Source organism: Maniola jurtina, chromosome 3, assembly GCF_905333055.1.
Source record: "Maniola jurtina chromosome 3, ilManJurt1.1, whole genome shotgun sequence".
Lineage (NCBI taxonomy): Eukaryota > Metazoa > Arthropoda > Insecta > Lepidoptera > Nymphalidae > Maniola > Maniola jurtina.
The window spans coordinates 11306666-11321808 of NC_060031.1; the positions used below are offsets into that span (position 1 = coordinate 11306666).

At 35.3% G+C, this 15143-nt stretch overlaps 1 protein-coding gene across 2 annotated transcripts; it reads left to right on the forward strand.

Moving 5' to 3' along the window:
• Positions 1-152: 152 nt before the first annotated feature.
• On the forward strand, positions 153-13818 carry LOC123881207 (activated Cdc42 kinase Ack). Of its 2 annotated transcripts, XR_006799432.1 has the most exons (11): positions 153-559; positions 1460-1707; positions 1864-2275; positions 2878-3079; positions 4510-4705; positions 5235-5360; positions 6704-6783; positions 8616-8828; positions 8929-9051; positions 9220-12092; positions 12125-13818. XR_006799432.1 is itself a non-coding variant. In XM_045929892.1 (10 exons), the coding sequence occupies exons 1-10, from the start codon at positions 473-475 to the stop codon at positions 10269-10271; spliced, it is 2739 nt and encodes a 912-aa protein (XP_045785848.1). In that variant the 5' UTR covers positions 153-472; the 3' UTR covers positions 10272-13818. The 2 variants fall into 2 exon arrangements, 1 of the variants encoding a protein (XP_045785848.1); XM_045929892.1 differs by having other exon boundaries at positions 9220-13818.
• Positions 13819-15143: the final 1325 nt, after the last annotated feature.

Sequence of the window (15143 nt, forward strand, 5' to 3'; positions counted from 1 at the left end):
TTGCGCTCGATGCGACCACGACTGTCGCAGACCATAAACATAGAAGAATAGCGACTGTCACAAAAACGAATGTTTGAGTGATGAATGAATGATTATTTAATTTTTCATATCTTTCATCTCTTTCAATCCCATTGATAAATGATTTGCTTTTGCACTTTGCAGATTTTATTTTTCATCTTCATTTTTGTGGCAACTGGCAGGCAGCAGTTTTGTGATAAAATGAATCTTGTGTTTGTTTTGTTGTGTGATGATATAAAAAATAAAATATCTCATTGGTTTTAAAATAGAAACATATGATTACGTTATATCATCGTTGAATGGTTGCGAATTACGAAATAATCCGAAGTTTTGTTGGTAACAACTTGCGCGCAGCTCTCATAATAGCAATTTCTACTTCCTGTATGAAATGTGGTTTCGGAGAAGATTTCTAGCTATTATATTCTTAAGCTGAGGATAATACGCATTATTTACAATGGATTCAAGCCCGGATTGGTTATATGAGATATTGCAAAATGTGCAACTTGAACAGTTTTATCTCCCTATCAGAGATCAACTTCAGGTAAATAAAACAATGCTTTTATACGCTTTTAATTAACAACAACTCAAAATCCTATGAGTATAAAATTGTTTGATTACCTAGACATAGCTACTAGAAAACAGATTAAAGGCATTAATGCCTGCAATTTATTATTAAATAAAATAATATGAGTACTTGCATACAAATAAAAATAAATTGGAAACCCCTCACAACAACCAGAAATAATATTCAGTAAGAACAATTTTAAATTATCTATATTTGATGTGATTTAACCTTGGCCTGATTGAAATTAAAATCAAACTGTTTCTCAGCTTTTAGTGAAACTAGGTATTTTGATCCAAGATGCAGCAGCATTTAAGTTTGACTATTAGGTACTTATGTGCCCTTGAACAAACATGCTATCTTTATTTTTTCTATTTATAATTTCACCATTAGGTAAATAATAATGCACTCTAGGTGGAAGTGGAATACTCTAACCCGTAATGGATATGGATGTTTTTATGAAACCTGTACCCCTCATTATTATTGGTTTTTATGCATCATCATACTTACTAGAATGTCAAATCAATTTGCTGCACAGCTTTATTGCTGGTTGTTAATTCCTAAAGTTCTAACTGAGGTTATAATCTAAAACGAAACTAATGTATTTATTGATGATTTCTCCAACTTCTCTCTAACCCAAAAATGTAGATTTTTACATTATTGTAATGAATTTTTATTATGCTTCAAAATCCTGAGACTATAGGAACGGGATCAAATTCTCTAATCACCATTAGATACCTGTTTCCCAAACACTTGGGATTACAGGGAATTGTTCTCATATATATATAGGACTAGGGTGCTCCTTTATAAGTATATACAATTATCTAGGTAAAGCTATAAGTTACAAATACAAAGAATTATGTAAGGAATTCTTTTTAGATAACAAGATTAGCACATTTCGACTATGTTCACACGGAAGACCTCGAAAAAATTGGCATTAGTAAGCCAGGCATTCGCAGATTACAAGATGCTGTGAGAAAAAAGAAGCTACAACTGTGGAATAGAAAGTTTTGGAACAAATTGTTTGGTACTTCAAGCTCAGTTGCACGAGAGAAGACTGAAGTAGTGAGGCCACAGGCACTGACAGACTCAAGAACAACTTGTATAATATTAGAAAAAGATGTTGTGTAAGTATTGATCCATCTCAGGACAGATGCAATAACTTTTAATATATGTACTAAAATGACTAACAAATGTGACTGGGCTAAATATGGTTCTCATGTTGCCAACTAAAAATCATCTTTTGTATAAAATGATATCTAATTAATAATTATTTTTCATAGGTTGCACAATGAGCTAGGCAATGGATCATTCGGAGTAGTTAAAAGGGGTGAATGGAGGGTGTCAGATCAAATGTTGGTACCGGTAGCTGTTAAGGTGTTAAAGGATGACGCATTCTCGCAACCAGGGGTCTACGAAGACTTCCAGAGAGAAGTAGAGGCTATGCATAGTTTGAAACATCCCAATTTAATCAAGTTACATGGAGTTGTATTCTATCCGTTGATGATGGTGTGTGAACTGGCACCTATGGGCGCATTATTGGATTATATTAGAGCACAAAATGGCAAAGTTTCCTTGAATTATATAACTAAATGGTCAGGACAAGTGGCAGCTGGGATGGCTCATTTGGAGAAGAATAGATTTTTACACAGGGACTTGGCGTGCAGGAATATTTTATTAACGAATCTGGAATTGGTAAGACATGCTTTTTTCATTATAATTTGGCAATGCCTTGTTTATAGGAAATAAGTAAATAAAGTCAATGCGAATTTATACTACGAAAATACACCAGCGAGCCATTTAACTCACTGTATAACAATAAATGAACTGACAAATCTACCATCCGATGTTTAAATGGTTCTTAACTACAAAAATAGTTTTTGAGTTACCTATCGCCAAAAAATGTGGGGGATTTTCAAAAACTAAGCCCTAATTCACACGAGCGTTAAAAAAGCGTTGCGTTAAAACCTGGTGTTGCGGTGGAAATAAAACAGTGCGCGATAAAAAAGTGTAGACCTGTGAACAGATACTTGGGAATGTATTTAATCTATTTGAACACTTTTTTAACGGACGTTAAAAAAGCTCTCGTACGAATGAGGCCTAATGTTTCTTAAAAAAGATGCTATGTAGTCTATGTACGGTTTTAAGTTCGGTCCTATCTATGTAGCAAACTTTTTAGAAACATCCGTTTTTCCTAATTCCCATATTTTTTGGCAATAACTCAAACAATTTTTTGCAGTAAACTGCTTTTAAGACGCAAGACAGTAAAATTATAATATAATGATTATACTCATTAGGTTAAGATTGGTGATTTCGGGCTGATGCGTGCTTTGCCTGACGCCGATGACTGCTACGTCATGAGCGAACGTCGCAAAGTGCCGTTTCCCTGGTGCGCGCCCGAGTCGCTGAGATCAAGGCAGTTCTCACACGCTTCCGATGTTTGGATGTTTGCTGTGGCCCTATGGGAGATGTATTCCTTTGGCGAAGACCCTTGGATGGGTATGTTATTTTTGATTAATTAGCAACAAACAATAAGCAATTTCAGGCACAAAGTATCATGAAAGGTCTGTCATTTCAATCTAGTCTAAGATAAAGGTGTGTGAAGTCTGCCAATCTGCACTGGGCCTGCCAGATTATGCTTTAAATCCTTCTCATTTTGAGAAGAGACCTGTGCCTAGTAGTGGACTGTTGATGAGTGGATCATGATGATGAATGTTATTTTTTTGCATTACTGGATATTGAGTTTTGAAATAATCTTTAGGTATGTGAAAAGTAATCAACTAAAATATCGTTAACTCTATTGGTTCATTTAAAACTTTGAGGTAATCATTAGGAAAATTGATGAGTAAGGTTTTTGCCATGCCATTGGATTAAAAAAAAAGGAGATCTAATTAAAAAAAAGGAAAAGTAAAATAATATTGCATTGTAGAGATAAACAGAAAGAGGCCTTTAACCTAGCTTTTCAAATAAACTGTAACACACTTTTGTAAATGTGTACAAATGTGTACAAAATGTATACCAAATGTATACCAAATGTATACAAGTGCTCGGAGTCAGGTACGTCCATTGTAACATTCCTTCACTTATGCCATTGAGCCATAAGTATCTATTGTGTAGTGACGCTTACTACTGATAACATGAGCTCTATCATCATAAAATGTTATACTTACTATTTAACCTTGACTTCACCTTAACTGCGTCAGTATGGGAGTGTTAAAATGGTGTTAAATATATTAGTATGAGTTGCACGTACAATTTGTTACGTTGTCCATGTTATACAAATACATAATAGTATGTTATCGCATGGGTGTGCCATGCGTTTCTCATGACTATACCAGCTATTCTGTTACAAATAATGTATGTATTTGCTCTTCAGTGTCAATAATTTTGTACATTACACAACATAGCTCAATTAATATTTCCTTATTTCAATTTTCAGGTATTAGGTATCAGTAATTTTTAGGTATTTGCTTTATTATGAATTGAGGCATGTTTCTGGTATGTACTATAGTACAATGATAATTTCACCGCAACCCAAAATGTTCAAAACGTAAAATGTATAATTTCACAAAAAGTTCAAACTGTAAAATGTTCAAAACTAAAAGGTATCCTTGCACAAATTAAAGTTAAAACTCTATTTTCGTCTTGCAAGAAGTTATTGGCTAGACACAAAAACCAAACCACGACCCACGCATCGGCTAGATTGGTTACACACATAGGTAGATACATACATGAACTCTGAAAACATTACCTACTCCTTTTTCGGCAGTTATGTAAATATGTAACAAATGAAATGTTAATAAAATGTTATATTTAAGTATATCTTCCTTTTTAGGGTTCAACGGGACCCTATTACTAAGTCTCCGCTTTCCGTCCGTCCGCTTTTTGCTTGCGAACGTACGACCCTTATTTTTCTACTATAATTTTAGGTTTAAACGGCTCAGAGATCCTGCGTCTCATAATGCGTGAAGGGCAACGCCTCTCCGCGCCCAACGCTTGTCCACCCGATGTGTATATGCTGATGATGCAGTGTTGGGACCTGAACCCAAAGGAACGACCTTCTTTTGAGGGCATACAGCGGTTTATGGAGACTAATAAGTTTGATACTGCTGTTGCTAATCTTAGGTAAGTTGAACCTATGATCGGACATTACATACAAAATAAATAGGGGCAATATTAGCTTCTAAAACTTTACTCTTGTCCACTTATTGCTGGAATTGCATTTTCTGAATCTGGAGCTAGATCACATTTGGCAAATAATATTATGGGATACATGACACACAGTTTATGTTTTTATTCATTGGACAGTAAAAATAATAAATGAATCTTTTAATTATTGAACAACTGATAACTTAAGATGCATTTATTTAAAAATTAGTAGATATATTTATATGAATTCACAGTGGAGCCATGCAGCTAATGTGGCTGCACCCTAAAACTGTACAAGTTTTTTTGCAGTATTTGTGTGTGATCAAAACTGAAAGTTTCGTCTCAATCGCACGCACAAATAAGTAAATTGGCACAAAATTACAATTTTATCAAAGTATAGTTCTGTTTAGGTAAGCAACACAGCCTGTCTGCCTTTGCTGAAAATCTCAATCCTTTCGTTGATTTCTTTGACTATTGTTAAAAATATCAAAATTACTTGTTTCAGCTATAGGAAACACGGACAGATGTCGATAGAAGCAGGTGATACGATTGTATGCATCGACAAGAGGCCAGAGCTACACTGGTGGAAGGGGCAGAACCAGCGAACGCTAGAAGTTGGCCTGTTCCCTAGGTAACTTCTTGATTTTATCGTTATAATATTTCAAGCGAGATATATAGAGCATTCATTGACGTTTTCAGATGTGACACAGAGTTAAAATGAGATAGATTTATGTAGAACTATAAATCCAACTCATTTTAATACTGTCTTAAGTCTAGGCTGAACCAGCGGACGCTTGAAGTTGGCCTGTTCCCTAAGTAACTCCTTGATTTTATTATTATAATATTTTAGGCGAGATGTATAGAGTGTTCTTTGACGTTGTCGGATATAAAACAAACTTAAAATGAGACTTTAGGTGGAAATATTAATCTGTCTCGTTTTATTACTCTTTTAAGTCTAGGCAGAACCAACAGACGCAAGAAGTTGGCCTGTTCCCTACATAACTCCTTGATTTTATCGTTGTAATATTTAACACGTTAAACGCCGATAGAAAAAAATAAAAATCGTAAAAATACTTTTGGTCGTAATTTGTTTATTATGTTACGATACGTATAGAAAATAAGTTTTATTCAATTCTGTACATGGGTTACATAGTTACAGTCAAATACATAGCTGAGGTCACCGGTGCACCCCATGGCGCACAAATACAGAAAATATATTTTCCGGTACCCGGCGCCGCGCCGGCCACCCCGCCGGCCACCCGTTACACTTTATTTTATTTTTCAGTAAAACTGATTTTTATGTTTGTATTTCATTAAAAAATAAAGACTGCTAATTTTCGTTTAAATAATAAAGACTAATTTGAATTATATATCCTGAATTTTTATTTTGGTTACTTTTTTCGCTATCTTTCATTTTTTCAATTCCTTACAAGGTATGTTTGTCCCACTGCGCAGTATAGTTCTACAGCGCCGTGCCGGTAACGGAGTACGAATAAAGTAACAGTCAGTATGGCCGGCGCGGCGGCGAGAAAAAGTAGTTTGAATATGACTATACGTTGAGGTCACCGGTGACCCCCATGGCGTTTAGCGTGTTAAAGCGAAATGTATAGAGCGTTCTTGTACTTTGTTGGATGCAAAATAGAGTTAAAATGAAACAGATTTATGTAAAAACAAGATGATACCCGTGACTTCGTCCGCATGGATAGTGATAGAGAGAATCGGCTTTAATAATCAGTTTTTGAACAAAAACAAAATTTGTTTAATTGTATAGTTACATTGCGACTTCCTGTCTTACAGTTCTATAAGTTTTTAAGTATGGGTTGCCCGGAAGAGATCACTTAGTGATAAAGTCGCCCTTTGTTTTTAAGTCTATCCTGGACTTTATTCTTTGTATGTTGTGTGTTGCATAGTATTAAGCAATAAAGTTGTTAAATATAATAGAATAAAATAAAGTAATTGTTCTTTCTTCTACAGTACGCTGGTGACAATAATGAAGAGTAAAAAGAGTTTAGACCTGGCAAAGAAATCTCAAACACTTTCGCCGGTCCGGAAAGGTATTTAATTCATCCTGACATCACCGTTATTATCCCAAGAAAACCACTAAGTGGTCACGATCCTCAGTAATGAGGAGTATGACCCCCAGGAAACTACCCTAAACTATTTTAGCTAGCTATTTTGGCTAGCGCTTGGCTCTAATCACACGAAATAGCTGGTGATGATGCAGCCTAAGATGGAACGCTTCTATCTGGAAGGTGCTTATTAAATCTTCTTTTGAAGGTTCCAATATTACAGCTATTTAATTGCTTAATTCGTCAAACTTATTCCTCATATAAAAGTTATTTAACGATTGAAAAATCGGCCATTAAATGCACATAACTCCGAAAAGTTAGATGTGCGTGTCTGGGATCGAAACCCCCGATCTTCCGAATAGGAGGCTGACGTCTTAACCACTCGGCTATTACGGCTCTTACTTCATTTAGTTTTAAAGTTTTGCTACCACAGTTTGAATTGGAGCCAATTACGAGTACGTTGTAGTACATTACGTTAGGTAAGAATTTTAAAAGGTATGTATTATGACGTATTATTTATTGACTCATGCATCCGTATTGGGTACTTCGTTCGATTGCCAACTAAGGTAAAGCCACGAGTATATAACATATCTACATACCTATCACTTTCATACAGACGAAACCGAAAGTCGCATTTATTACGCCCTATTTAAACATTTACTCATGTTTAGGTAGAAGCACTACCCATATTATAAATGGGAAAGTGTGTTTGTTTGTTGGTTTGTTCGTTTACGCCGCAACAGAACAACGAAGGTGGGTTTTTTGTATAGTTCAAAACTTGAAATAGGTCATTTTTAATTTTGCAAAATAGAGTTCCTACAAGATTATTAAAAACCAAAATCCACCCGAATAAAATCGCGGGCATCAGCTAGTAATAAAATATAGTTATGCCAAACTTGGTTAGTACACAATCTCTAAACTAAAATCTAGTGCTAAATGCTCTTCTCCAATGTTTACTGCGGAAAAGGACAGCACTAGATTTTGACCTGTCAATTTGATAAAGGTTGTGTAATAACTAATTGGCACAAGGTCGCTAAATTAAAAAAAAAAAAGTTAAATTAAAAAAAACACAAAATTTTTCAAACTTAATTAACTCATTTTTTTTTTCATCGAAAGCAATCAATGCTATTAAATAATACGTCGCAACTCACGATATTTCACATAGCATTGAAAATTGCTAATCTATGACTAAATGGGTATTATCGAGTGTGACCGCCCCGACATACATTATACCATGAATAGGTACTATGTGTATGCAGTGGGAAATTCACACCCATGCTACTATTATGCATTCATTTCAATAGATTACTATGAATTATTATAGGTTTGATGTTATTATCTGGTATCTTTATTTATCGTATTTGTCATTAGCTTTTGCCCGTATTTTCGTGCGTGTGGATACAATTTTCTTAAAATCCTCCTATCCTGTAATTTTTCAACAAAAAGTTGCCTATGCTCTAGCATGCAAGCCATTTCTTTACCAAATAAATGATGAATTCGTCCATTCCGTGAGAAAAAGTCTTATGTCTTACCCTTGTCCTTGTACTAAATTCTGTCGAAAATGGTTAAACAGATGGGCCATGAAAAGCTAGCAGACAGACTGCCAGACAGACAGACACACTTTCACTTTATAATATTAGTATGGATTTCTTGTATGGGTATTGTCATACATAAAGTATATCATCTACCTATTTTCTCACTGGTTGGAGCTATAATATTTTATGAAATGTTTATTAGTTTAGTTTATTATAAATAGTCTCTTGGAAGAGAATTTTTACCTGTTTGAAGCAGTTCATCTAGCTATGATATGTTTCCAGTTTCTCAACCAATAAATGGTATTCAAGAAGACCCAGAAGTGACACTGAGAAAGCGTCGAACGATCGAGTCGACGCAGCCGACCAGCACGCGAGCCGGGAACACGGCCAGCAAACATTTCAACTACAGCAAGCTTATCAACGACAGAACGCTCAACTTGCCCGACCGAATGACCCGGTCTGATAGGGATCAACACTCCAAAAGCTTGAATCAAGGTAAGGTTCATCAAACATCATAACTATCAACCGCATCATTATTGCGGCAAATCTGTATAACGTTAAATGTGTTAAAAAAAATATTTTCTTTAAATTTCAGTGAAGGAAGACTTGCTGATTGACATAGATTTGCCACCGAGTACCCTAAAAGCCACGCCCACCAAGAAACCAGCCAATCAGAACATCTCGCTTCTCGACGAGCCAATAGACGTGCCAGAAATAGGTAAAAAGTGTTAAGGCGGCTATACACGCGCCATTATAACTGATAGTCTATCTGCATGACACAGCCCAATCCGTCCTGTAGTTTGAGCTGTGCGTTGATAGATCAGTTAATCTTCTTTTCCTTTGATATACTTACATATTAAATCGTTTTTTATTTTGTTATTCACAGGCACAGAATCGGACTGGGGCCAGCAAAGCATAGAAAGCTTGCCAACCTACAGCACCGAACCGCAAAATCGAATCCACACGAATCTCTATGGTGCTAAGTCTTTGGATGGGTTGAATCATACCAACATGCTCACATACTCGACTCAACCTCTAGCATTTGACATTTCGCACTCTTTAGTTGTAGAAAACGAATCTCCAAAATTATTATTAGAATTAACCAATTCATACTTCGAAAGTCCACCTGCTTTAGCCACGAATAACGATTTACCAATCACTACTACAGAATCTAATCTGTACAATAATGTAACTCCAAGTATGAATAATTCATTTAACCGATCTCCATACGGAACCATGAATAACACATACTCAACTAGTGCTCTCTCATCAAACGAATCTAACGTAGTTAAGTCCATACAACAGATGTCTTTGGACGACAGAATTTCCGAATCCTTGAATCTCAGATCGAAGAATACTAATGAAAATATCTATGAAAATAGAACACAAGAGGTTGAACCGTCTACTTCGATATATAGTAACACACGGACTAACCAAAATGATATTCCAATATACAGCAATTTCGATACAAATCAACAGCAGTTTATATTGGAAACAAAGGATTATTATACAAAATTTTCAACACCATCAGGAAGTCAGACGAACTATGAAAAGAACATTTATGTACCAAAATATGAAGAAGAAGGTGAGAAGTTAAAGAACTTCAGTGAATCTCTAGAAAATTCTAAGAATTATTCGGCTCTAAAGTATCAAAATGTTGATTACACGTATGGTTATGGTGCATCGACGTCCCGCGCAGTCTACGATGAAGTGAATGATACAGCTAGTAATATTTATAGTGAGATTGGTGAAAATGACGTGTATTCTAGAGCTAACTATTCTCGGGGTGACGTGTATTCTAGTGCGAACTATTCTCAGAGTGATGTGTATTCTAGTGCGAATTATTCTACCACAAATCCGTGTTTGTATGACGAAGTGTATGAACCTGTGTCACGGCCGCATCGACCGGCGCCCCCTTGCCCGTACAAACCCAAGTAAAATAATAAAATTTTGCATATATATAATTTGTATTTTATAGTAAGGATTTGTTTGTATATTATTAGATTAATGTTTTAAGGTCGGACCCCATTACAGCGGCTCTGCGCCGCACAAAGCGTCAAAAAATTATTTAACTTGTCTCCTGCCGTCATGTTGGCACCAATGCTTTGCTTGCTTTATTCCTTAGATCTGAGGGTTTACTATTGTGTGATTTGCAATAGTGCCAACATAGCGTCAGGGGTCAAGTTATCTGTCATAGTGACAACCTGCTGAGAATATTTTGACGCGAAGCGACGCGCTGCGTAGTGTCGCTGTAATGCGGTTGGGCCTTTAGAATTCTCTTCTTGATGTATCCAATTTGGTAGTTCACTGTAAAGAAATGCTCAAATGGCGCAAACATAAACACAATAAAGGCGAATCGCAAAAGTCAAGAGGCTTGAAATATCTTTGTTATCAATAAAATAATGCTTAATTCTCAAGCTAGATCTCTTACCAAGTGTCTGTCTCAATATTTCCCGAGCTTTGCCGTTTTAAACCTAAATCCACGCAGATGAAGCCGCAGGCATCATCTAGTAAATCATAAAAATCAATGTGTGTGTCATTCTCAGGATTTCTCTAGATGCTGATTATGAAACCATTTTCAAATCTATGATTTTAATTTTTTTTAACATCAAAACTTTTAGCATAATATGGACCCACACATTTCAGTAACTCTTAATAATTATCTTAACTAAAAATACAGTTATCGGGATACGGCAAGTGATTCGAGTTTCGGCAAATCAACTGGCCACACTATTCGGGATACGGCGAAGGTTTTGTGTTTGGCGAATTTTTAGGCAATTTAAAGGCAATTCACCGTCCGGCAGACGCGATATTCTGTGACAGCGAATAGTCCGCCATATGGTGTATTAGATACATCCGAAAAAATAGTTCCCGTGGGATTTTAAAGAATGTATCCAATTATCCATGCTTTTATATTCAAGTTAGCGCAAATGTGCGGAACGATACGATTGACGCCAACCACACAATTCGCGATATCACGAATCCTTTGCAGAATTCCGAGAGTGGAGCTGTACCATAAGATAGAACTTTAACCTAAAATTAAGTTTTTTATACCTTTCTACTTAGTACTAATACTGTAACAGTCCAGTGTTGTAAATTATTTTGCGGTTACTACAATTTTTGTACAGTGACAATATTATCTACAAACGGAACGGAAAAACTAATAAATGTTGCCATATTGTATGCCTGTATAATCTGTGTTAGATATATTTGAGGATTCTGATAGCTTTAAATTATTATTACTCGCTTTATATGAATATTGATTGAGTCTGTTGTCCTGAGTTTTTCCTGAGACAATACTGTATGCGTGCAATCATCCTCATTTTATATTCGAAGAGATTGGACTGAAATTTATTTTGTCTAAAAGTATTAAGACTGTATTACATAATAATAACTAAATGCTTTAAAATTATAATTTGCAAACTTCAAACTATACTTTACCTACATTTTATAGTTGACCATAAAATTACTTTATCATACAACTTCCAAGAAATCAAAACATCACAAGCTCAAACTTTTATAAGCGTATGTATGTAGGTTTTGTAAGCAAAAATCTTGTAATGTTATGATGTGCAAACGACATTCAACCTTTAGCAATTGTCCGTCCGCCGACGATTAGCGAGAAACGAGTTGGCGAGCAACGAGTAGCAGATGTGTAGTTGGGGTAATTCTGACGCTGGGCCATAGAAAGTATGTGAGTGCGACGGACGAGTAATCGCTCGTCATACATGAATCAATTCCTGCTCAAACTGTGCTAGTGTTTTGGCGCCAAGAGAGCATCGCTGAGCGAGTTTTTCTTTGAGTGCTCTTATTGCAGCGACAAACTAGTGGAGAAAGAGTTCTCGCCAGCAGTGTGCATAAATCAAGTATTTACCTCTTATTGACTCTGAAATCATAGATGATTGTACATTTCTTGAGCCAGAAAATAGTCGATAGCTTGTCGCGTTCTCGTCGGCGGTGGGACGTTGATAAAACAATTTTATGGTCGATGTTACATTATATTAGAATAAATAAAAATAATATAATTTCATCTCAATGTCAACTAATAGGAATAAATTAAATATTTTATTGCCAAATAGGACCAATAAGTATTTTTATATAAAAGTGTCTGTATATTTTATTACGGTTTTGATCTAGCTGTTTCAAAAAGGTTTATTAGAAGACATGATTCAAAATATTTTAAATTAAGTGGTTTTATTTTATATAATAATAAGAAAATGTACCTGTTTGTAATTCTGTAATGTTTCGGACCTGAAATAGCATGTACCTACATATTGATATAATTCTCGAAACTCAAGATATGCTTACTTTGTGCGTATATTAAGTTTAACTTTTAGAGTGGAAGATTGATATATCTGTATAGTTTCATTTATATAAGTTTTATTGCCATTATGAAGCCAGTGGAAATTTTGTTTAATTTTATTCATTTTTGTCTTACTAATTTTATGTATGTCTGTTTCTTTCGACATTTAACTATTAATGATATATCAAAATGATTGATAGTATTTGCTTATAGAACCTACCTACAATAATAATGTTACTATATCTGTCCAATATTTTTGTATTCCAAAACAAAGGAAAATAATTGCTTTTAAAAATAAATAATAATATTGACTAATGCCCGGTGCTATCAATCCGATTTTTTGCGAAAGCATAATACATATGTCTATAAATGTATTGCACGAAAAACACTACAAAAATCCACTTCCAAACAATTTGAGCATAATTAAAAAAAACAATTATTAGCATAAATTATATGTGTATTCTTCAACAATCCTGTTATAACAAAAACTGCTTAGGCTCAACGCACACCGGCCGAGTGAAGTGGAGCTGAGGTCCTACCTTTACGCTGAGGACTTACCCTTATGTTTTAACTTTTTTTTAATTTTTGGCATAAAGACGACTGGTGGCGTGACTTCCACCAGACTTTCGTGGCCAGGCGTGGTGTATGTCCTTGGAGTCATATTTCAACTTGTATAAAGCTGAGCTTAGGTAAGGATTCCGTTTATCCACCCTAAGGTGTAGGTAGGTATACTTGGAAACGTGTGTCCGTTCTATCCTTCTCGGACGGTAATTTTATGTAATGGTATTAATTTTTAATTCGTGGTGGATAAACACAAGTTTCCGAGTATACACCCTAAGGTGGCTGTTTTTCGGTGGATAAACAGAATAAGCCGTAAAAACTCGTCTCTACTCCATCTGTGTGCGCTGACCTTAAGACATTGTAGTGTTTTTCTTATTGTCTACTCTGTCGATACTAAAATAATCGATAAGTAGCTATAGATTTTTTAGATTACTGATAAAATATTTTAATAAAGAAACTGTTAATACTCTATTAGCTAACTTTGTATTTGAATAGTTTTTACATTATAGACAAAACTATAGTTTACAAATTTCTTTGTACATGTGTTGTACAGCATAGATTTAAGTTATAGTTTAATGTATGATAACAGCTATTATCACAATAAAGACTTTGACCTGATTATTCCTGGGTTTTAATGTATGCCAAAATAAAACATCAACATTCAACATTCAACATACAGAAAATAACGCTTTCATGTATTAAGTAAAAATATGACTAGTTCATTAGCTTATTAAAAAACCGACCAAATGCGAGTCTAACTCGCGTACCAAGGGTTCCATACTCGGGTTTTTTCCCGACATTTTGCACGATAAATCAAAAACAAACAGATAAGGCCCTTTCATATGATATCCCACTTGGTATAGTTATCTTACTTTGAAAATTGAAAATACTGATTATTTGTTCATGAACACATTTTAACCTGTTTTGTGATGTAGGTAACCGCAGTCTACAAATTCACGGTTTTCGGATTTTTTCTTTTACTTGTGCTATAACTTATAAGCCTGCCAAATTTCATGATTCTAGGCCAAAAGTAAGTACCCTATAGGTTTGCTTGACAGACAGACAACAAAGTAATCCTATAAGAATTTCGTTTTTCCTTTTGAGGTACGGAACCCTTTGAAAACAAATCCACGCGAACAAAGTCGCGGGCATCAGCTAGTTATTAATATTAAAGTCGCCGTGAGTTCGGGTTTTATAAAATCCCGTGGGAACTGATTTTCTGGAATAAAAGTACCTATAGCCTATCTATAACCGTGCAGGATGAAAGCTATCTCTGTACCAAATACTCGTTAAGGCGATGCCCGCGAATTCGTCCACGTGGATTTAGGTTTTTGAAAAATTCCGTGGGGATTTCAGGGACCAAAAGTACCTCGTCCCCAAGATGCAAGCCATCTGTGTACCAAATTTCAAAATTGGTTAAGCAGATGGGATACCTATATGCATTCGCATTTATTGACCCAACCAGGAATCGAACCCAGGACCTCTCGGAAGATAGAAAAATTAGAGTAGGTAAGCAACGTTGCGCAAAAGATGTCGTCAGTAAAGTTAGCTAACCTATAGGAATTTTCCCGGTAGGTAACAAGCAGGATCTCTGTTCAAGGACTTCTGGTTACGAAGTTGACAAGTTAAAGCCCTTGGAATTTCCACAAACTATTATTATTATTATGACTACGGACAAGTAGGCGGACGTGGCTTAGGAACAGCTTTATTAAATCATTTTAAGCTTTCCACTTCGTTGAGTGTGGAAGTAAAAGGTGAAAATTCTTGAATCAAATAGGTACCTATCAAGATTCTTTGTGCATGCCTATTTCATGAGTTCTGTTGATATTTTAAGCCCCAATCGGAATTTTGATAATATAATGAGAATGTAGGTACGTAGGTAGCTATACTTACCAACAACTATCAATCTAGCAAAAATACTAGTTAGACATGGGATTTTTTGTTGT

Bases quoted from the DNA above. Each gene is read 5' to 3' on its own strand.
- LOC123881207 (XM_045929892.1), top strand. From the start codon at position 473: ATGGATTCAAGCCCGGATTGGTTATATGAGATATTGCAAAATGTGCAA. The intron at 2,276-2,877 runs GTAAGACATGCT...TATACTCATTAG, and splicing joins TATTAACGAATCTGGAATTG to GTTAAGATTGGTGATTTCGG. The intron at 8,829-8,928 runs GTAAGGTTCATC...TTTAAATTTCAG, and splicing joins CTCCAAAAGCTTGAATCAAG to TGAAGGAAGACTTGCTGATT.